Source organism: Agelaius phoeniceus, chromosome 5, assembly GCF_051311805.1.
Source record: "Agelaius phoeniceus isolate bAgePho1 chromosome 5, bAgePho1.hap1, whole genome shotgun sequence".
NCBI classification, from domain to species: domain Eukaryota; kingdom Metazoa; phylum Chordata; class Aves; order Passeriformes; family Icteridae; genus Agelaius; species Agelaius phoeniceus.
This window is the reverse complement of record NC_135269.1, coordinates 5715005-5737893: the sequence shown is the minus strand read 5'-3', so window position 1 is coordinate 5737893 and position 22889 is coordinate 5715005. Positions and strand designations below refer to the sequence as shown.

Here is a 22889-nt window from a genome sequence, read left to right as displayed (position 1 = left end):
TCATGTACCTGTAGCATAGGCAGGTTCTCATGAGAGCCAGTTTCTTGTGTGATAGAGGCTGGTTTAATTCTGTTTTTCTCTATTTCATAGTCTTGAAATTTGGAGGTTTATTACTTTTTTAAGATGTAAGAGCTACATGTGTAAATTTATCTGTGATCGTGTTTCTTCAATAAGGCTGTTTGGGAGGGGTTTTTGTTCATACTACAGCATAAACACAGCTTCAGATTTGTTCACTTGGAAAGGTGTTGGTTGCTAGAATGTGCTAAATTGAGGTTTTTCCAATGTCCTCACATATTAATTACTTGCTCTCTCACTTTGAGTGTGTTGCTTAAGGTTCACATGCTTTGTGTCTCATTACAAAACAGGCAGCAACAGCTCACTTTGAGATGCTTGAGCTTCTCTTTATTTCAATAAAACTCTTTAGATCTGTACATGAAAAAAGGCTTTGAATTGGAGTGTATCATTACTGTGCTTATCAGGGATCTGATAAAGAATTGTCAAAGGCCTGTTTGCATGGTTTAGGTCAGGCTTAACAGTGCTTTTTCTGGAGCAGAGTACACATGCTCAGTCTCCTAAACTTGTTACTGCATGCAGCTCTGGTTTCATCTCGTGAAGAACAGGCACTGGATAGAGGTAAAAACAGAAGGGAAGGTGGTGGGATGCTCCCTAGTTACTGTAGAATGCCAGTTGCTTCAAGCATCTGGGAATTTATCTTCAAAACTCATCAGAAAATGCTGTAGTGCCCATTCAAAGAAATCTGCACTCAGGGACTGCAAGTAGCTACACCTGCTTTCAGACCCGGATCTGAAAAAGGAAATTAAATGAAACCTCTCAGGCCCCTTCTGCTGCAATTACAGAACTAAATATATCCAAATTTTATCCATAGCCCCTGACACCTGCTCCATTTCTGTCCTCAACCCTTTCAACAGCTCCTGCTTGCTTAGAAACACTTTTTTTTGGCACTACTTAAGGAGCAGCCATTGGAGCTACCAAGAGCAGGAGGCAAAGTGATGCCTCAGTGTTTAATGAAACTGCTTCCAGCCTCTTTTTCCCCTGATGCTGCTATTCCTGTCCTTACCCAGACACTTGGCATTTCTTGTGCTCCTTTTTTGATCCCTCTCCTGGGCAGCAGCAGCAACCAGAAAAAACTGAAATACAGGTATAGGTAGGGTTAGGAGGGAACAGAGATCAGCATTAGTGCTGCTGTTGTTACTACCACCAAAGCCCAAATTCATCATTTGCAGAATTAATATTAAAAGGTCTAACCTTGAAGAAAATATTTCCTCTTACAAATCAGACAGAGTGGTTCTGGAAGAGAAGCTTGAACAAATGTTCAAAAGAACCCTCAGAGAAGAAGGAGTAGGAAGTTAGGCAAGGCACATCCTGGTTGGTGCTCAGATAGACAATAAATAATGAAAACAATCCATAGCTCTGACAAGAAAATTTGTTGAAATGCTACATGTGGAGTAATATTGAGATGTTTGTAAAAGAACAACAAAATGATGTAGCTGTACACATCTGGTATGTAGCATGAAACTGGATGTCACAGGGATAACAGGAATTAGTGAGAAATAGACTAATATTCAGAGCTGAAATGTGGGTACAGGTTGTTCAGGAAAGCTAAAAATGAAAGTAATGTTGTTGTATATTAATTATAATGGAGGTTTTGAGGAAATAAAAAAGAGTATAAATTATAGCATTGCTTAGAGTCAAAATAATGTAAGGATCATAAAAGTTACATAAATAGATTAGATGGTATCATGCTATGGATTTTAGGTATAATGTTGTGTTAAATGTAACTAATAATGGAGAAATGTGTTTTTGTCAGATGTATCCATTTATTGGATACAAATCAGAGGAACTGCCAGGCTTGTTAACTTAATAATGACTAGATCACCAAGATGTAATGGTGTGAGACTAAAGGATTGTAATAAGTAGTGATGACACTAGCAAAGAAATTATCACCAAAACTGACTTCAGCTGTAGTGATCACAAATTGATAAAACCTGTATTCAAAGAATAAAACTTTGCTAGAAAAGTGAAGTATTCAATTTCAAATTAATAGACTGAAAAATGGAGACTACTACATAGCAAGTAAATTGGTCAGAAGGACACAGGAGGTTCATGCAGAGGAAGCAGAGCATTTATTTAAATCAAAAGTCCAAAACTGTAAGGTCTTTGCATCACAAACAAAAGGAGAAAAGTTTAAGAAAGTTACAAAGCTTTGTATCTCTATCCAAAAAGGGAATTGGCAGCAGCCTTAAATTGGTCAAGAGAAAGAGACATTTAGGGAAAGCAGAAATTGTAGGAATAAAGTGAGAATTGTGGAAACTCATGCTGAATGAGACTTCCCAAAAGAAATAAAAATAAATAATAAATATTCTTTAGCCACTGCTACAAAAGGATCAGGAAAAAAAGTGGAACCACAATGCACTGAGAATAAGTGTAGTATGAATATGGTTCCAAAACTAAGTTAATGCCTTTGCCTTGTTTTCCAGTGAGCTGATAAAATATAGAGGAAGGCAGGTATGACCACCTGTCAGGATGTCAGCCATGGAAATGAGACAGATGCAGAAGTGAGATAAATTATACTCACCAGAAATGACACAGTAGTCATTTAGCAAGGAGGTAGATGCTCTGTCTGTTTGATTTATATGCAGTATAAAGACTGCATAATTTTCTTAAAACAACTGTGTTATAAATCATGACTAGAGTTTTTCACTAAAATGAAATAAATAGTGAATGAAATTAAGTGAAATAAATAGTGAATATTTCACTAAATGAAATAAATAAATCATGACTAGAGTTTTTTACTTCTGTGATCAGAAGCCACAGTAAGATTGCAGTATTGCTGTCAAAGTTTGACTGATAAAGCTGAAATTTCTTTCTACCATCTTTCAACCTGGGCCAGAGTCACAAAGACATCAAGATAATTGTTTTCACTGTAGTAATTGTGGTTATTTGATATGTTATAATCAGTGTGAATTCCATGATTCATTTTCCATTCTTATGTTTTGGCAGTGCTGGCTGTGGCAGTGAAGGGTTTGACACTGTCACAGTGTCAGGAGGAGCTGCAGCTGGGCAGTTCCTGCAGGGATGAGGAACCTGCGGTCGGATCTGGGTTCCTCATGTTTATTCAGGGTTTTAACTGGCTCCTCAGGCTGCAGGGATACACAGCCAGTGGAGGGGCAGGAGCCTGGAAATGGGAGGGCAGAACCATCTCTTGCCACAAGAGCCTGTCTTGTGTCAGCCTAAGCCGATTGTGAAACCACATGCTAAGCTAGAGCTCAACCTGAACTTGACCATGTCCCAGGAAAAGAAATGGGAGCTGCCTTTCTTATAAGGTCACTTGTCAAAAGCTGGTGGATGTATTCTGGTGGCCTCTGTTGCCTGGATGAAAAATATGCCTTGAGTTTGTGCTCTGCCTGCACTGCTGTTAAACGGCGGATGAAGAAAGAACACCAATTTCAGGAGTTCCTTCTCAGAAAAGCCAAATCTGGGGAGCTCAAGAGCTTTGTAAGTACTGCTGTCTCTCATCCACATCTGCACTGAAAGCTGCTAAAGCAAGGAAGGTTGTCTTCAGAAAAATTCTACCCTTTGTAGGGGACAAATCTCCCATAACATCAGGTGCCAGGGTTGGCAGTTCCTTCTGCCATGTGCCATCTTGGGGAACTTCCACTCTTTACAGGCACCCAGGGAAGGCTGATGGGCTCTCAGTTTAGCAGCTGTGACAAGTAGCAGCCAGCTTTTCACTGAGGTATTCATAAATAAAAATAGTTCAGGAAATTAGTAGTGGGTTTGAAACTTCTCTGTGAAAGTGTTAGGTTTTTTTCTAGATATGCTGGCAGACAGTCTAAGGCTGAGCTGCAGTTCTGAGTGCTCAGAGCTGAGACATGAGCAGGACTATGAATTGCAAACTTTTACCTCTGGTGCCAGAGTGATAAAATTAAGGTGGAAAGCTTAAGTGCAAGAAGGGCTAAAACATTGATGGAAAAGGCAATATAAAATATTTATAGGACTACTTGTGACTTTATCAAACATGCTGAGGGAAAGGACTTTTAAAAGCACTGCTTATCAATCCTACTAAGGAGTTCTGTGATTCTAGACAATTGGGATGTTAGAGAAAAGATGTGTAGGAAAGTCTAAATATATTATCAGTATCTTTTTTTTAAAACAAGGACAGTGCAAGTGGTAATGCTTCCTGTGTCATGGAATTCACATTGATTATTATCATGCCATTCTTATAATGGAAAATTAAAGGGACATCACTTTTGTGACCACACAACTGTATTCACCAAGAGTTTGTATTTTTCTCTTGTTTTCCAGTGGTGGTCACATGCATGCAATGACATTGAAGAGACCAGTGGAAAGGTGTTCATTCAGAAAGCTTCAATTTGCTGATAACAAAAACCTCTTGTTTTCATCTAATTCGGTTTGCTTGAATTCTCAGTTTCTGTTATGGTAGCTGTAAGAGCATAGACCAGAGATTAGAAAGGCTGCTGATGTGCCAGCCAGGCCAGGCAAAGGTGATGTGCTGATTCAGGAAACAAGGACTGGAATGGAAGGAGTGTAGTATTATCCCTTTTAACTGAAGATTTAAAGGCTGTGCTTTGGAAATTAATTTGCAGTCTGAGGTTTGATTATTCCCAGCTGTAATTAAAAAAAGCAGGTAGTACCTATTGCCAAGTTAAATTTTTTTCCCATTCTCTTGCAGTAAGAGGTAGCTACTGTTTCTTTTGGACAAAAGTTTGCTCACTTTGGGATACTTTGAGCTGCATCTTAAATGCTGCAGAAATCACAGCCAGTGCAGAATTTGGCAGCTTGCATATTAAGTGAGTTATTCATCTGTTAGCATCATGAAATGTCATTCACTGGTATAATTGCCTTTTTCAAGGTTTCTTTTAAGACCTAAATATTGATACCCAGAGCTTTGCAAGGACTCTCTCCTCCCTGTAAGGTACTGGAAGTCAGAGTTTCTTAATTTTCTGAAGATGTTCTCTAACCAGCAAAAAAAAAAAAAAAAAAAAAAAAAAAAAGTGGGAAAGAATGTGGAGTTCAGAAGTACTGCTGCAGTGGTAGACACAGTTTATGATGGAGAGGACGATGGAGCCAGGGCTTCTGGCCCATTGAATCTGCAGTTTGGTGTGTTGTACTCCTAATTACTTTTTAAGAGTTTATTGAGTGTCACCCACCCAAACCCTGCCATTCTGCTAAACTCAGAAATTACTGAAGGCCATATCCCAATGCTTTTATGTTCTTAGCTGCTGCCTGTCTGTCTAGCTCTCATAACACTGCAGTGCTTTATCTGAATCTCTCTGCCTGCAAGTTCTTGCTGTTGTTGTCACATCATGGAAGGGTTTTTAATTCATATACAAATAATACAGTTCTTATTGTGATGGTGATTCACCAGGGTAAGTCTTACAAATGTCTCTGACAGGAAAGCATTAAAAGCTTTTAGCAGAATTTTTTGTAGGCTTGGAGGAAATGCAATGGACAAAATCAGACAACAGAAACAAGTCCTGTACGAGAGGCACCTCTGTCATTCTTTGGTGAGTGATGCCCTTACCATGGGCAAACAGCTCATGGAACAGGAGGATCTTTCCTTGTGTACTAAAAGCACAACAGCCATAATTACAGTTCATCTCAATATGCAAGGATGAAAACGCTGGCAGCTTAATCATTGTTCATGGAAGTGCAACACTCTCTGTTGAAGGAACTGATTGGATTGCTATGAGCTTGTAGCTACCCGAGTCTTCAAATTTGTGTCACTCTTTTAAATGCTTTAGTTTAATGCCAGTCAGAAGGAAAATAGATTTGGTCCTATAATGCAACTAGGGCTGATGGAATAATCCCAGTTCTTCCATGACATTAAAATCAAAGCTGCTGCTGATATCAATATTGCTTTCATATTATCTCATACACACGTTCAGAAATACTCCAGATAGGAGGAAATTTCATAATTTGAAATAAATTTTATAGAACAATACATTTATAACATCTCTATATAGAATAAGTGTTCTCCCTGCCATATGTAAGCATATTCTTTTAATGAATATGTATAGTTTTCATGTTTTGAAGCATCATTAATTCAGCACTGTTTGCAGCCTGTTATACTTTCTAATTATACAACTGATAAATATTCCAGTGCTATGACCCTGGGAACAGTACTGCAAAGTACAAAACTGCTTTTTAAAGTTCACCTCCTCTTGTGTTTTACCAAAAGGATTCTTCTCCTTTATTGGGAAAGGGCTCTAAAGGAATTATGTAGTCTTCTGAAACCAAGTGCCATAGAAACCCATTTGAAGACAGCTTAATTCTATTAATATTAGTAATTAGTAGCAGTGTAATAGTACACTGTTGCCCAGTTATCTTCCCCAAATCAGACATTTCTATTCAAGAGTTGAAGGAGACATGCATTTGCACACTATTCTTTGTGTTTGTTGTCAAATCTCTCTGCTCTACTGGCCTGTAACTATGCTGTAGTCATCTATTTTAAAAAGGCAAGCCCATCTTTCTTTGCATTATTTTTTGAAGACTGCAAACAGACCAAATAATGTTGATATTGATCTTGAGATTTTATCTACCATTAAGAATTAAACCTACTGGTCTTGATACCACTCCAGTCTATACTGATCATTATCTACATTTGGTGAAAAACTTCAGTGTAAATAGAAGGAAAAATTAATCTCCTTTTTTTGTCCAATTTGGAGTAAAACTTGAACCTGTTTTCAGTAGATTTTTCTACACTGTTGCCATTTCAGGTTTCCTTTGGTAGCATTCAGTCTGTCACAGGCTCTGCTCACCTCTTGTGAGCCGTGCACAGCTCAGTTCAGGCTGCAGACCCTGCTGCAGTGCAGAGATAAATGGGCAGTTTGCCCCTGCTGAGTTGATGTTGGCACAGCTACACCAGTACCAGCATCTGAAATACCTGAATTAACTTAAGTGAACTGTGTCTGCTCAGTGACTCTGGCCCTAGCCAGCTTTCAGCATCCTTGGGTTGTGCAGCATGTTTTGCCTCCTTATGAGAGCTTTGCAGGACCTCCAAAGTTGTGAACTGAGGAGGAGCATTTTGCTGAAGAAGCCAAGCCTATGTCAGTGCCTGAGCCTCCAGGACTGACTGCAGCACTCCTGATGGATAGGTTTGTTCATGTGCTGCAACCACCATGCACACAGCAGCCCATATTCTCCTTCTTGCCACATCCCCTGTCTCGCAGCAAGTTCCTCTGGCCTCCTAAAGCTCTCAGGAAGGGAAATAAATCATTTTTGTAATGCTCTTCAATCACAAACCTTGTCTTTTGCTTGGTAGTATGCCCTTTTTATTGTCTTGGAATTACTTGGCAGTTGCAAGCTCTGCTGAGAGCAATAACTTGCTACTACAGACTTGTCCCTTCCAGCAGAGCTGACAGTGACACCTGCACTTCTCCCACATGGAGCAGTTTTTGTTTGCCTTGCTAAAGTAAAAAATGCAGCTACAATGCACTTATCACAGGGTATTTTGCTTACTTTTGTTCAAACTTCCCTTTGTTTTAGTTCCAGAAAACAGTCAGAAAGCCACGGTGGCTTTTACCCCCCTTCTTGACCAGCACCCTCATCTCACAGCACAGCACTGAAGTTTTGGCCAGTAGGAAGTTCTTTTCTACCACTGGTTGTGATATTTTTCAGGGTCCTCCATGGCAGGAAGGAAATGATGAATCTGACTCTATGTTCTTAGAAGGCTAATTTATTATTTTATTATATTGTATTAAAGAATGCTGTACCAAAACTAGACTTAAGAATAGAGAAAGGATATTTACAGAAGGCTTAAGAAGATAATAATAAAAAACTCGTGACTGCTTCTACAGTCTTGACACAGCTGGACAGTGATTGATTATTAAGTTAAAACAATTCACATGAAACCAATGAAACAACCACCTGTTGGATAAACAATCTCCAAACTACATTCCAAAGCAGCAAAACACAGGAGAAGCAAAATGAGATAATTATTGCTTTAGTTTTTCTCTGAGGCTTCTCAGCTACCCAGGAGAAGAAATCCTGGTGAAGGGATTTTTCAGAAAATATGACAGTGACACATGGTGGCAAAGATTTTTCAGGAAAAAAACAACAACAAAAAATTGACTGCTATCCATATCTCATTTTCATGGCCTTGGGGTTTTCACTTAAGAAGCAGAGATGGGCAGCAAAGGATTTGATTGCAGAAGGTGTATGGCTTACATGCTATTTGAGGCACCTCCAATTTCCATACCAGAGTAATGGCTCCACAGATACAGTTACGGAGATATTCTTGGCCCTGGTCCTGAATCATCAGCGAGGATTGTGGGCTTACTATTAAAAGAATAAGTGTTTCTTTATAATCAAAACAGATTACTCTAAAGAAAGTGAAAATGACCAGAGCTCCAAGCCAGCCTGTCTTTCCCAGGATACCGATAGCTGGAGAAAAGCAGAGGTCATGGATCATGTTCTGTCACTTCACCCTATTGGTATTTTTCATGTTTCAGGCAGACATCCAAAACTGGATACTTTTCCATAGAGCAAAAGCAGCAGAAACAAAATGGCAATAATAACATGCCCATTATCCATTGTTCCCACACCTACAGTATTGACACTACATCTGGGAATCTGATGTGCACCTTTTCCTTTCTTTTACTCTTTGCCTCCATTAAATCACCAGAATATTTGTATTTCTTCATAGCACAAATGTATTTAGAATACTTTATGATTATCTTAATGTATCTTAAAAAAATTGCTTTACTTTATGGTATTACATTTTGAAAGGGAAGCAATAATGTTTTTCTAGATATGATCTAGGCAGGACCCAAGTACTCTTTACACTGGATCTGTGAGATTTTTGATATGCTGGTATTTCATTTAAAGCAAGCTAACTCTCTTGGACTGTACAAGAAACACCTGTGTAAACCCAGAGAGAAATTTCACCCACAGAAAGTCCATTGTGTAGTCCACTGTCCTGTCAGATGGTGAACAATTTTGTCTGTTGAAACACGCCTTTTCCTCTTGAAATGCGTGATTTTTCTCCACATTTTTGAGACAGGGGCTTAAATTGGAATTCTGATAATAAACTTCTTGATATTGAGTGCTGCAGCAAAACTTGAAGTGCATTTCCAACTGTATTGTTAGATGAAATGTAGATAAGAAATGTGTTGTATTTGATTTGTCTTTCATCATCACTCCTGCATGATGCCATCTTTCACACCACCACACATTCAGGACCTCATTTTATGCCTTCTTTGCAAGGTGATGAGAGGTGAGACAAGCCAACACTTCTGGGCAAGAAGGCCTAGGTTTTCTCTGAAATCCTGTTGCACATCATCAGCTAAAGATGAGAATTAAGGTGGAAGGACAGAAAAGGTTGCTTTCCCTAACATAATCAATCCTTTGGCTTCCTTTGAGAACTGCTGTTTAACTGTTAGGGTGGTTATCTTTGTCTCCTTTCCCAGTGTGTATAAAATGTTTCTGAATTCTATTTGTAAGAGTTTTCTGCTACAGGGAAGGAGTATGGGAAAATGTTCAGCCAAAGTAATAATAAATGGTAGTTATTAAAAACTGAGAAGGTGAGTGCAGAGGAAGAACATAATGTGTTTTTCTTACCCTGTAAGCTGCAGTTTGGTACCAGCACAGGTGTTTACAGGGAGGTGTGTGTGTCTTGACTTGCTGTTCCACCAACAGACATGTAGCCCAGACAAAAATATTTATTACTGCTTTTCAGAGCTGCACACTGGTACAGCATTTCTGGTATGCTCAAATCTTTGTAGAGGAAGGAGTCTTCTAAGTTTTGCAGGATAATAATGTAATTCATTTGGGTTTTTTTCAGACAAGAAGCCCTTCTTGCTGCCATTAGTGAAAAAGATGCCAATATTGCTCTGCTAGAGCTTTCATCCTCTAAGAAGAAGACTCAGGATGAAGTGGCTGCACTGAAACGGGAGAAGGACCGTCTTGTGCAACAGCTCAAGCAGCAGGTGGGTACAGGAGGGCTAGGAAAAATCCACTTAATAATCTGGTGTGGGACTATTATCTTGATTTATGGAACTAATAATGTATACTCTTGTCATATGTTAGGATGGAAATTGCATAAATAACAATTTCAAACTAGCTACTGGACTCAGCATTGAGGGAAGTTTCTTTGTGTCACTGCCTGAGTAGTAAATGTGTGATAGGATGCGTAGGAAGTTGTGAATGAAGAGGACATTGGTTATTATCCTCTACAGGCACAAATAGTCACAGATTCAGGGAATAGTAGTGATATCTCTCCTGGGGGTTTGCATTTGCCTTTTTGGGGAAGAAGCCTGTTTGGAAGAATAGGCTGTAGAGCTCAAATATGGACGTTACAGCACGCAGTCTCTCCTGTGATTTCTGATTGCAACTGGAGCAGCATGTGTCAGCTTCTAGAATGGACTCTGGGAGGTCTTGTGCTTGTGAGGAGATTGGTCCCTTCCTATTTCTGGCCTCTCCCATTCCTAAGATCTTTCTGTGTTGGCATAACAATTAGAAAAAGTGTGTTTCTGTTAAAGCATTTAACATTATGTTCCAGTACTGAATGTAATGTGAAAAGTACATTGCCAGTAAAACACAGAGGAAGCAAAAGGCATCCCTGGCAATAAGAGATTTAGGATCTGAAAAAAATCTGTGTAGATTTTTCACTTCAGCACTTCTGGTAGGTTTTCCTGAGTTATTCCCTTGCCACATTCCTCTTAATAGCACATATGCTGCTGCCAATCCAGTATCAACTTCTTCAGTGCCACCATTTCCATCTTCATAAAGTTTTATGTGCAACATTTCATCTGTCAACCAGATGATTTCTGTTGCTGTCAGAGAATGTAAGACAAAACCAGGTCAGCATTGTGATAAGGGATTTCTGTGCTTCTTCCTTAGCAAACACAAGTATGTTATTGGCCATGTTTTTTTAAGATAGTTATTTATGGTTTCATTTAAGAACAGTACTTTGGGGGGTTTTATGTACCAGCTTCAGAATGAGCAAGAAGTATATATTTCAGTCTTGTATTATTTACTTTTGAGCAACAGCTGTAATTACTGTCACTGGTCAGCTAGATCATCTGCTAAAACAGGAACCAGAACTGGTCACAGCAATGATAAGTACTTGTTTTGTTCATGCAATTGTTGATGCAGCAGCTGTAATTTATGGTACTACTCATTCCAAGAGAAATTAACACCACTTCTTGGTTCTTGTTGTCCTAAGCTTAAATTAGGTGCTTTCATGCCCCTTGCCCTTCCCAGTTTCCTCCTGGTTATCTTTTGTGAGTAGCTGGAACAACCTGTAATATTTTGTGGTGAGTTTTTTTCTGCTGAAAATCTGTGAATACTTAATTAACATATTAACAGTGGGCCTATCTGTAATGACTTAGGTTTCAGGTAAATAATTATTAAAACATTGTAGTTCCTATTGTTATCTTTCAGTGCTGGTAAGTCCTACAGTATCATAAACTCTTCCTAAAAAGACATTTCCCTTAAAGATACCGGTTCTACAGTGCTTTTCTGTGTATTTGTGGGATACTTAATTTCCCAAATAAATGAAAATTAAAAGGAGATTAATTTGAAATTGTTCTTGGTATGTAGTGAGACGCATTATGATTTGAGGTTGGAGCAATAGTCCTTTTTCAAACAATTCATTGGACTGTTGAAATGCCAGAAAGATTCTGGTTCCAAAACTGCAGTCAGCTATAAAGACTTGTCACTGTTTAAGGTTGTTTAAGATTTTAATCTTAAAAATAATGAAGAAAGCAGAAAGTAATCTCCTCAACACATCTGTGCTATGGATAGTATAAATAAAAGTTTTATGTGTAGTATAAAATCACAGGTATTCTCCAGTACATCCACAATCTCCAAGGCAGAATGAATGTTTACATATAAACAATCTAAACTACATTTAAAATATACCTGAGAAATATTTATGTGACCACACAGAGATTTGACACATCCTCCCTAAATTCTATCCCGTGTTTTAAGGATGTGTCATCTTATATCCATTTTTTTTTATGTGCAGCTTTCAACACATTGATAGAAAAACTCCTCATTGCTTATTATAGGAGAGTATTACTCACCACCTCTATGAGCTGCAGAGAATCTAAAATTCCATTTTTTTTTTCAGTGCCAGTAGTTTTGGTGTGTACTTTTGCTGAATAAATTCAAATCACACCAACTTTGACAGCTCCAGAAATAGGAGATGGGTCAGAAGAGATGGCTGTGAGATTTTACAAGATCTTCATTACTGATGTAGTCAAGGGAAATCTCATTTTTCCACATGCTTTGCAAATATTCTGTATACTTGGCCCTTGCACTCCTCTTCAGTTGTTCCAGGTCACCAGCCTCATATTTTCCAACAAAACAACTATGCTGCTTCCTCAGTTTAAACCTTCTCCACATGGACCCTTTTCTGCAGAACAAGGGTCCATCTGTGTTTGCCAGCTCCACAGAACCATGTCACCTTTCAGGAACTTCCTAGAAGTTCAGCTGTAATTCTTAAATTCACAGTAGAAATTGTAAATGAAAAGTCTTTCAGACTTGCAGATGTGTTGAACACAGCTGTTCAAGGAAGGCAAATGATGCCACAAATCAAGATATTCTGGGAGATTTTGAAAAGCAAAAAACCCAGAAAGTTTATTCAACCCTTCAGATTCAGAGCTGGGATCCTGACCTCAGTCATTCGTGTTTCAGAGCTGTTGAGGTCCCTGATAAGTATTTGGTATTTCAGTCCTAGGAAATGCTTAGGCTTTGTGGTGGGAAAGCAGCTCTTTCAGTTGGTGGTCAGACAGAGCTGAGTAAAAGATTCCCATTTCCACGTGCGTGGGATGCTCACAGAAATGCTGAGCAATGAGGGAAGGGCTGGTTTGTGGGAAGAGCTGTGCAAGCTGTGCTACCAGCATGGCTGGGAAGGGCTTCTGACAGGGTGCTTTAGGAAAGCAGTGTCCTGGCCATGCTGCAATAGTGAGTGTCAATGGATCCAAGTGTGTAGGATAGGATTTGGATCAGGATTTTCATTGCTTCTGCTGGTTACCATTGCCTGACTTGCTGTTAATTGACCTTTCTTAGAGTGTAGAAAGGTGCAACACTCACAAAACAAAAACTTGTTCCAACAATTGCCTGTGATTTTCATTTATTTAAAAGTATCAGTGAAGACACACAGGTTCATCAAGGGAATGGTATCCAGAATCTGGAGGGCTCTGCTGTCATTCCTTGTGCTCTGTCCTTTCCCAGCACTGGTCACTCACACAGGAATGGTGCTGCTGCACAAGAGAGGCGAGGAGTCCTGCCAAAGACATTTTGCTTCTTTAATTTTTCTAAGTATGTGCATTAAAGTTAGGATGAAGAGAAGCATTTTGGAAAGAGGATATGGCATCAATGTTGTTTTAATTTAGAGTTTCTAGGCTCTGAATTGCAGGAATGTGCCTCAATACAGAGCCCATTTCCTAATGAGGCGCTCAGCATTGCCCAGGCTCTCCAGTAAATGCAGCTGCCTGTTTCATATTGCTTGTCAGTTTGGATGAGGGATTTCCTCTGTCATCAGACAGGCAGGGCCATTGCAGGGCGAGGGTCACCAGCTAATGTGGTCCCAATTTATTCCTCCTAGGGCACTGTGTCTCTGTGGGTAGCTGAGGCAGTGCCTGGGAGGCTGCTCTGGAGGGGCTGGGCTGATGCAAGAGCTGGAGTTGTGTAACCAGATCCAGATGTGGTGTGGAGAGGGCCCTGCTGGGTGTCACACGGGGCTGACAGGGACCCAGGGAGCTGTGGCCTGCTTGGTGGAGCACAGACACTGCTCAGCTGCTAAGATACAGCCTGCTTGCCAGTTATCCCTTTCCTCGTCAAGCTGAGTTTTAATACCAGCTTCTATTGATTGGAACAGAGCAAAGCACCACCCCACAGTTTCAGTGGTAAAGGGAAGGGATATCTGAAGGGGCTGAGGTTTTCCTGTCTGTGGGCTTTGAGCCTTAAACAGCTGGGATTTTCTGCTAGGAGCTGTTTGTAGCAAAGAATGCCATGTTCTGTATTTGTACAGTGTGTAGCAGAGTGGGTGCTTGACTTGAACAGCATCTCTGTCACTGCCATGCCATAAAGGTGAAGTAATGAGTGTTAAAATGTTTAGGATGCTCTGAACAGTGTTAGTATTTTCTGACAGCTTGGAGTATTATTCAGATTTATTTTTTGTAAATAGCCATATTCACTTGTATTATTATATAATGTTTCATAATTATTATTATTATAGCAGAAGTTAGATGACAGGATCTCAACATTTTAATTTGAAATCATGTGACTTCAGATTAGATTAATATTACTTATGTTTTATTATGCTGCCATGCCTAAATCAAAGTTATTTTCAGATCAGCTCCTCAGTCTTTTAAGAACATGTTGAGTTTTCATTCTATACTTCAGCATGCTCAGAGAACCACCCATCTTAAGCTTTCTCCATGTGTTTCATAAATACACATTTTCTTCTGTCATGCAAACTGTTAATGAAAAATAGTGAATAATATGGGATCAGGAGTGAGCTCTCTGCAACTGAGTTGATTCATCCAGTTACACCTGAAATCTGTTCCTAAAGACTTTAGGTGAAGGAAACCTTCAATCCTGGGAAGTCTTTTTTATACTTTCTCTGGTTTTGTTATTATATGTAATGTCCCTTACTGCAATTTAAGCTGATGACTATTTTTTTCTGTTAGGGAGATAGAAAAAAAATATTTACTCCCTGTAATGTTCTTGCCATAGACACACAAAAGGAGCTCCTTTCTATTTTAATAAAGGGAGATGAGAAGCCCCATGCTATTGTAAGTGTGGGTTTTGTAGTCAGCCTTGCCATTCAGAGGAATCTTTGTTCTTTCCTTCTGCTTCCATATCCTCATCAAGGTTGTGCCTTCCTCTGTGGGCCAGCATGAATTTGAGGGGCTGTTATTTGACATTCCCACTAATGGAGAGGAATTACTTGGCAATGGTCAAATAGCTAATAATTGACTAGTAATAGTGGTATTTATGCAATATTAAATGTACATTTAATCTACACGGGCAAGTGCCAGAGCTGTTTTTTCTGTGCTGCTTTGTGCCTCTTCCCTGTAAGATTTTGACTGGTTTTCTTTATGAGGCCAAGTTACTGCAAAGACTGGTTTCCCAAGTAAATGTGGTTCATGGGATCATGAGGAACTGTAGATTCCAGAGTAGCTTCTCACACCAAAAATCATATTTTTCCACTGTTACTTGTTTCCCTGGAAACCCTGCACACTGACACCTGACACTCCTCTGCTGTGAACTTTTCCAAGCTCAAGTTCCACTGGCTGGAGTCATTTCTGTTTATAACAAGAGAATGTAAAACAGGTCAAAGGAGACTGACAGGCAGATGTTTTCCTCTTGCTGCTGTGGAGCTGTATCAGCATGACCACACTTCTGGCAGCTTTAGTTACCACCCTGCCCAATGAAATAATACAGATTGTGAGGGTTTGCAGTCAGTCTTTGCTTTACCTTAGCTGCCCTGGTTTGAAACCATGTCTGATGAGAGTGATTACCCTGTTAGCAAGGGAATTTCTCCTTCAGGTGACATGGATACAATCACCGCAGATAATTGCTAAACGTGGTGCTGTGTTGTGACAGAACCCCTGTTGTTCTCTGAAAGGTTCCAGCAGTCTGGAGTTCCTGAGGGGAGGCATCCCTCAAACCAAACTTCCTTCTAAACTGTTGGAAGGGAGCTTAGGAAGTCTAAGAAATATGTATGTAAGTTGTCTGAGTGTGGTGGTGGTGGCTTCTTTATAGCTGAGGAAGAAAAATTAATATTTTAAATGAGTGATGAGATTCAGGGCACTTGGATCCATCTGTGTTTATTGATCTCCTTACCAGTACCCATGTACTTGCACTGGCAAGAGTGCAAATAGATCTAAAAGTGGGGACAGAAAATTTTTGTGATAAGAGAGTTAAGAACAGGCAGAGGAGTTTGAATGTGCTGTGCCAGAGGTTTCTTTATGAACTGGGCAGAACAGAAGGTACTCTGAGTTCTGGCTCTCTCTGAATGCCAGGTTAACCAATTTGAAGCAGGAACAAACAGATCAATGTACTTGGCCAGAAATTTTTCAAGGACTAGTGAAGCATTTCAATAACTATGGTCACCTGCAGTGGATTTGTTACATATGCAGTGCACTCTCAGCCTCATGGTCTGTAGAGTCAAAGTAAAGTCACCTTTCTTCAGGTTCTTGTACCACCAGTGTCTGGATGGTCACTTGAAGCTTTTCAGTTACTGGTTTTAATATACAAAGGTGCCAAAATACGTAGTTTTTATAGTATATTCTTAGCTGTGCTGCCAGTGTAGCTGGCATGTGAGCAGGCAGAAGTGAGCAAAATCACTCTGTACACTTCCTATTCAGGAAGCTGTTGGACTAGAAACAGAAGAAACTTCTGGCTAAGTGAATATATATCCACTAATTGGCTCTCATCAGGCATTGCCAGCTGTCAAATTTAAGCATCGTGGCTTTTGTTGAAGGCCTGTAATGCACCCAGATTATCAATCACAGCTCTGCTTGTTCTGCCAGGCTTTGCTCCTCAGTAATTGTTTCTGTCAAGGGGGGAGTCTCTGCCAGGAGCAGACCCCAGCACCCTGACAGAGGCTTTGTCATGCCCTTGAGCACAGCACTTGGAGCCCTGATAGATTAAAAGAAAGCACCTTCTCCCTGCCATGTGTTCCAGACTTTTTTCCCATCATTTTTAATCATCTATTAGCACAGTAACAGCGCTCAGTGCAGCATCAGCAGTCTTTTCTGGGGCAGCATTTCATCTCTCCCTGCTATTTCTTAACTTCTTTCTCCTCTCCCTCCTCCTTTACCTTCACCCTTTGCCTCCTGCATGACTAAATAAAAATGTATGTGCAGGGGAGCCCTGGCTGGGGCTGGCTCCGTAGTGCCAGGGAAGGGAGCTGCCTGCTGGATCCATGGGAGTGCCTCTTCTTGTGCCCCTTGGAACTGCTGCAAACAGCCCTGGCTGCTTTCTGCTTGTGCCTTCAGCCTTGCCACAGCCTGGAGGTTTTAGGGTGTAGCTGTGTAGGGTTGCTGGAAGAAGAAGCTGCTTTGCCTCACTGAGAGGGCTTTAAGATTTATAGAGGTATTGAGGAACCCAGATGACAGTACAGTACTTGGTTCCTTTTCTTTCTAGACATTTGTAATATTTTTTAAATACTGTAAGGACTAATATTTCCTAAGTTTGAACTCAGATTTCAACAACTTGTTTCAATCCGTTAGAAATATTCCTCCATTTATTGAATATATGAAGATTTTCATAGTCTCATTTTAGAACTTTTTAACTGACTAGACATTCACACAAATAAATTTAAAATAATTGGATAATTGCCAACAGCATTTAGTGCCACATATACACTAGTTCTCATTCAGGGCTTATGAACTCCTATAGGAAGTTATTTAAGCAATGTGGCCTCTCTCTAGAAAATCAGGATTGCTGGACAAGTCTAGGTTAGCAGTTGAGAGACTCTGTATCCCATTCCTGTGGCCAACTTGATGGTGTTGGATATGAAGAAAGATTGTTAGGGCTCCCCTGGGAGAACCAGGCTTGTTAGCACTATTAAAGAGGTGAGAATGCTCACTGAGCTTGGGCTTGCTCAGAAGACTGCACTGGAAGATCTAATTTGGCCTTGAAAAATAATCATTCCCTGGTCTGTGAATAGCACTGCTGGACATTGGTGCAGTGTAAAAACAGTCTCTGTCATTTGACATCACAGTTGTACCACACAGTGGTTTCCTGTGGTTATTGTGGCCCAAACCACTGGTCTGATACACAATGGTTTTCAGTTAAATAAAGAGAATATATTAGAACAGCTCTCTATGATACATACATTCAACAGAGTATTTTTGGAATTCATTCTGGTCTCTTTGCTACAAATATTATGTTGGACATAGTTAGTTCCTGACAATATTTGTCTTAGCTGAAGAGTCATGAGGTAGATGCAAAATCTCAGAAAGTCATTTAGAGCAGCTCAGGGTTGCCCATGGTTGTTCATTCAAGGAATACAATTATGGGTACATCTTCTTTTGCTTAACTCCCATGGTTTGTGGGGTAGCTGGGAAGGACCCATGCATGACTGCTCCTGATTGTCTTGCAGTGGCAGGATGTGCCTCAGGGGTAAAATATTTGAGACTTTCCAACCATTGGTCCTTGTGGCTGGGCTGGTTTGGCATCAGTCTTGGTATTTGAATTGATCATGTCTGAAGGATGACCAGAAAATAGAGTGAGTTTATGATTACATTTAAATTGTATCTTTTAGACCCATTGTTTAGGGAACTCTGAAGTGTTGGTGACAGGAGAATTCCACTTAAACATATAAAAAGTCTTGACGAGATAAATCCACAACTAGATTTTCTTTTGTAAAGAAACAAGTTTCACACTGAAATTTCAGATTCAGGAAGATTTTGAATTACTTGCTTGAAGATTTTGAATCTTGGTGAAGATGGGTGTGTATGCATCCTTACTGTTATTTCATTGATTGGATGTAGATTTTTCTGTACTAAATTATTCCTGTTCATCTGGGCTGTTTTACCTGACAGTGACAATTGTCTAGGAGACACATGTGTCCCTTTACCAAATATCCATTCAAAATGTGCTAACTTGGTACATTATGCTTATCTCTTGCTGTATATAAAGATATTATTCCTCAGGGAACACACAACACATGGAACAGTTTCATATTAAACCTGTGTAGTAAAACTTAATCTGTGGCTACTTATCTTTGGATGAAAAGCCTAACAAAGCTGTGACATTACCAACTATCATATATAAAAACCAATTCACACATTGATAGTCAGTTAAAAAGTAGTGGCAGAAAGCTGAAAGGCATTTTTCCAGCTTTAGTATTGGTTTTAATTTGTGTAAGACCTGTAACTGGTGAGGTGATAGATGATTCAAGGTGTTTTCCAAAAACATGTAAGGAGAAGGTGAAGTCAGAGATATGAGGTGACTGATTGGGTTCATAAACTAAATATGTAGAAGGTTTCAAGTAGATTACAGATTAGCAGTTGTATGACTTAATGTGTTAGTGATGTGTTCTTTACTTGAAGGAGGAATGAATGATGGAAAGAATTGTACACCCAGAATATGTAATGAAAATTAATGATCTATAAGATAGAATATATTGCATATTTGTGATTTTGCTGTGTTATTTTGGGAGTAACATAATAAATCACTGCTTTTTTTTTTGCTTGAAAAGAGAGAAATACATAGTCTGCAAAAGAGAATTTTAATCACCACCACCTTAAAAATTGATAATGAAAAAAATTTAGTCTTAACTGCATGGAATGAACTTCAGTAAACAATGAACTGTTGATGAACAGTGATATCAGGTATTTTTGAGCTTATGCACTGAAATATCTCTCAGTCTACAGATTTTTTTCTCATCTGCTGTATTAAGCTCATTAAATTTTGAAAATAATTTCCTTTTTTGAAACTGTCTGATTGCGCCTAGTCCAGTACACCATATCTCAGGCAAATGAATAGGTAAGGCAGGGGAGAATAGAGGCTTCATCTTGCAGTTGGAAATCTAAGATGCTGTCAGTTAGGAGTAGTTTCTTGATAATAAACCTTCATTAATTTACATACCACGTTGTGGAAATTGCAGGTTTGTCAAAAAGAGACACAGATTTATGAAATTGGGCATCAGTTACTTGTGATAGCTTCTGCAAATGGAGAGGTGCTGGTAGCTGCAGATTCCCCTCAGTTCTGTTCAGTTCATGGTGCTATATGCTGAAGAATCCAAGCCTTAAAAAATTACTATTCATGTTTAGGTGCAGAACAAGGTGATGCATTTACTCCTTCATAAGTACATGCTGTTTTCTACAGCCCCTTTTTAAGATGAAGAAATCCAACCAAAGAAAAGGTGCACAGATTTAACCTAGAGGTCACATGTTTGCCACTTGGGATTTGTGAATGCAGGGAGGGGATGGAGATTTTTCTGCTGTCTCCTAACTGTGAGGAGTCTGGAAACAGCTGCCAGGAGGTACAAGATGAGAAAGTTGATACTGATGGAGATTGTGCTTCCAGCCCCTCCCTGAATGGCAGCCTGGAGACAATGCTGTCAAACATGAGTTAGTGATTTTGGCAGATCCTCTTTAGGGCTGTTGTGTTCAGCTGTCCCTGAGCAGACCTGTATGGAACACAAAGGCACAGTTTCTGCCTCGAATATGTTGCCAAAGGTTTTTGAGTCTTTGCAGTAGCAAGAAGTGCTTTTAGGGATTAGTCCAAGATTTTGCATGAAGACAAAATAAGTCTCAAACTCAGCTATCAAAAGATTGCTGTCTGATTTTTCTTGGCATAACCAAACATTCATCATGTGGATATAAGAAAAATTTGCTGATTATGTACCCTCAATTTCAAATACAAGTCATTTACCTTTGCCATTACATGTTGTAGAATTTTAGATTATCAGTAGTATAGGTGAATGTTATTCTCTCAACTTTTGTAAAGCTTTACTTCCCAAATACATGTGAATATGTATGTATATAAACTCTCATCCCAGGACTGGTGCCTGGAGGAAGCAGTGGTCTTTTATGTTGAATACAGCCCTGGTTAAGGGGTAATCATTTTATTAGAGCTTTTGTTCTCTTTATTTGAGTACAATTTTACAGTCACAGAACCCAGTCCTTTGTTCTCTTTCTGTTTGTTTACCACCAGTGCCTGTCTGTCTTAGTGTGAATACAAATATTTCCTGTAGTGGAGTAAACAAAAAATAAATGGAGGTCTCACAGCTAACTCCAGGCAGGATTTGAACAACCTAGGTATCTCTTGTTTTTACAGTGGATTTTTGTTTGGAGTGGGAAACTTAACATTTTTAAACATTCTGTTTCACCACTGTACCACTCTTAATCCTTTTAATAGTCCAGAAGTTGCTCTTCTCACTGTTGTTATCTTAACATGAAACATGGCCATAATTTATGACACCAAGGCAGTGTGATCTCCATCTCCTAAACACCAGTAGATGCAGCCTTGGCTTTGCCTCCTTTATTTCAGCTAGCAACCCAAACCTTTGCCAACTGCTGACAGTAATGGTGCTGAAAAAAGAATAAAAGCAATATAGTGATCCTTAAGAACACACACACTCACAGGTTGTTTAAAACTTGGAAGCCTGCAGGACTTCATTTGTTCTCTGTAAGTATTAAGGACTGTACCTTCTCATTTTAGTTTTTCCCTGATTTTTTTTTTTCCTAAAGGGAAACATATTTACTTATATACACAGCTCTTCCATCATCTTTCAAGTGTCTTCTCTATCTCATATAGAGGCATGCAAGATGTGTGTTCTTCTGCACTAAAAAGTGAGAAATTCACAGATTTGGTGGGAAGGATCCACCTTCCTAGACTAGGAAGTGCAGACTAAGACTAATTCCTTATTTTCATCACTATCAGATCACAATAAGATTTTTCTCTTCTCCCCTTTCCTGATTACCAAAACCACCTAATCCTTCTCCATTGTCTGCCAGAAAGCTGGTTTGTGATATAAAAAGGCTTTAAAAATATGAAGGCTTCCTTGTTTCCTCCTAGGTCTTCTAATTGCAAATCAATCAGTCAAGGTTGCTCTTGTCCTCCTATTCATCCTTTTCTATTTCTTCCTCTGCTTTGTCAGGGCTCTTTAACAAGTGGAATCACCTATCTAAAGTTTAATGACTTAGCAGTAAAAGGATTGTTAAGAAAAACTCACCAGAGGTAGGACTGGCTTTTTTCTCATCTTGTCCCACAGATCTTTTTATTTTAGTGGTCCTGCAGCAGAGAGAATTCTCTGAGATTTTTTTTCTAAGCTTTACAGAGTGCTTTATGGTGCCCATTGGGTGGGCCTTGACTCATATGTAATGGCATCATATAATGTAAATCACAGAAAGGCAACAGATTAGGAATAGAGCAGGCAAAGACAGGAATACTGGAATGGAAACACCTTAGAGAAATTCATCTGGCCAAACTGGCACATCTCTACACATAGTGTGCCATGAATTTTGTAGAGAATTAAGAGAATTTCTTTCCTTGGTGAGAATAATTTTGGCACAAATACAGCAGAGAAACTGAATGTTTTTTCAGTCTCTCCAGCTTAGTACCTAAGCTTTGATGCAGATTTAATAGGAAAAATCAACCTCTACTGGAACAGTAAGCAAAAAAAAAAGAAAAGTGTTGGTTTCTTGTGCTTCTCCTTGGCGGTGTGCTGTGTGCAAGAGCAGAGGAAGCGACAGGAATCATCTGCCCAGCTCTGCAGTGCACATGTGCTGCTGTGTGCTGGGGCAGGAATCCTTTCTCTGTGCTCCAGACAGAGGGACAGTGAGGATGGACAGGAATCCTGGGTGTGCAGACCACACGCACACATAGTGTGGACAGACAGGAATGTGATGTCTGTGTGTTTGTGGGGCTCTTGAGGCAGGACACTTCTAGGTGGATGTCAAAGCTAATAACTGGCCATACAGAAAAAATTCTTAACTTTCATTTAGTTTGGGGTAGCAAAGCTCTGGTGGTTGTCAAAGGAAATGCCCTTTCAACTCTTCCCTCAAGCAGTTACCATGCAGGATTTTGATGGATTCAAAGATGAAAGCAAGGCACAAAAAGAATAATACTGGGTTTCTTTTTCTTTTATATGCAACAGCTTTTAAAATTAATTTCAGAACAAGCACAAATAGTCTTGAGGTTTCTTTGTGTGTGTTTTTTTAAAGTTGCTATCAACACTGTTTATATCATGTAGACACAGATCCATTCATGTATACACCCAGAGCTGGGTTCTGGGCAGTCACAGACAGTCTGTGCTGAGATGATACTGAGCAGCTCACATCACTTTAGCATCTAGGAATTTGTATCTGTACATAACTCCTTTTTTTGCCAAGAGCAGCATGTATAGAGGGGAGGGGGGTTTGCTATTAACA

General features: G+C 39.5%; 1 protein-coding gene across 13 annotated transcripts in view; it reads left to right on the top strand.

Moving 5' to 3' along the window:
* Nucleotides 1-22889, top strand: part of ERC1 (ELKS/RAB6-interacting/CAST family member 1) — a 277355-nt gene that overhangs the window by 210966 nt on the left and 43500 nt on the right. For all 13 annotated transcript variants that reach the window (XM_077178195.1, XM_077178201.1, XM_077178199.1 and 10 more), the window contains one exon: nucleotides 9827-9971. In XM_077178195.1, coding sequence (XP_077034310.1) covers nucleotides 9827-9971 — 145 coding nt within the window. The remainder of the gene's footprint in view (nucleotides 1-9826; nucleotides 9972-22889) is intronic.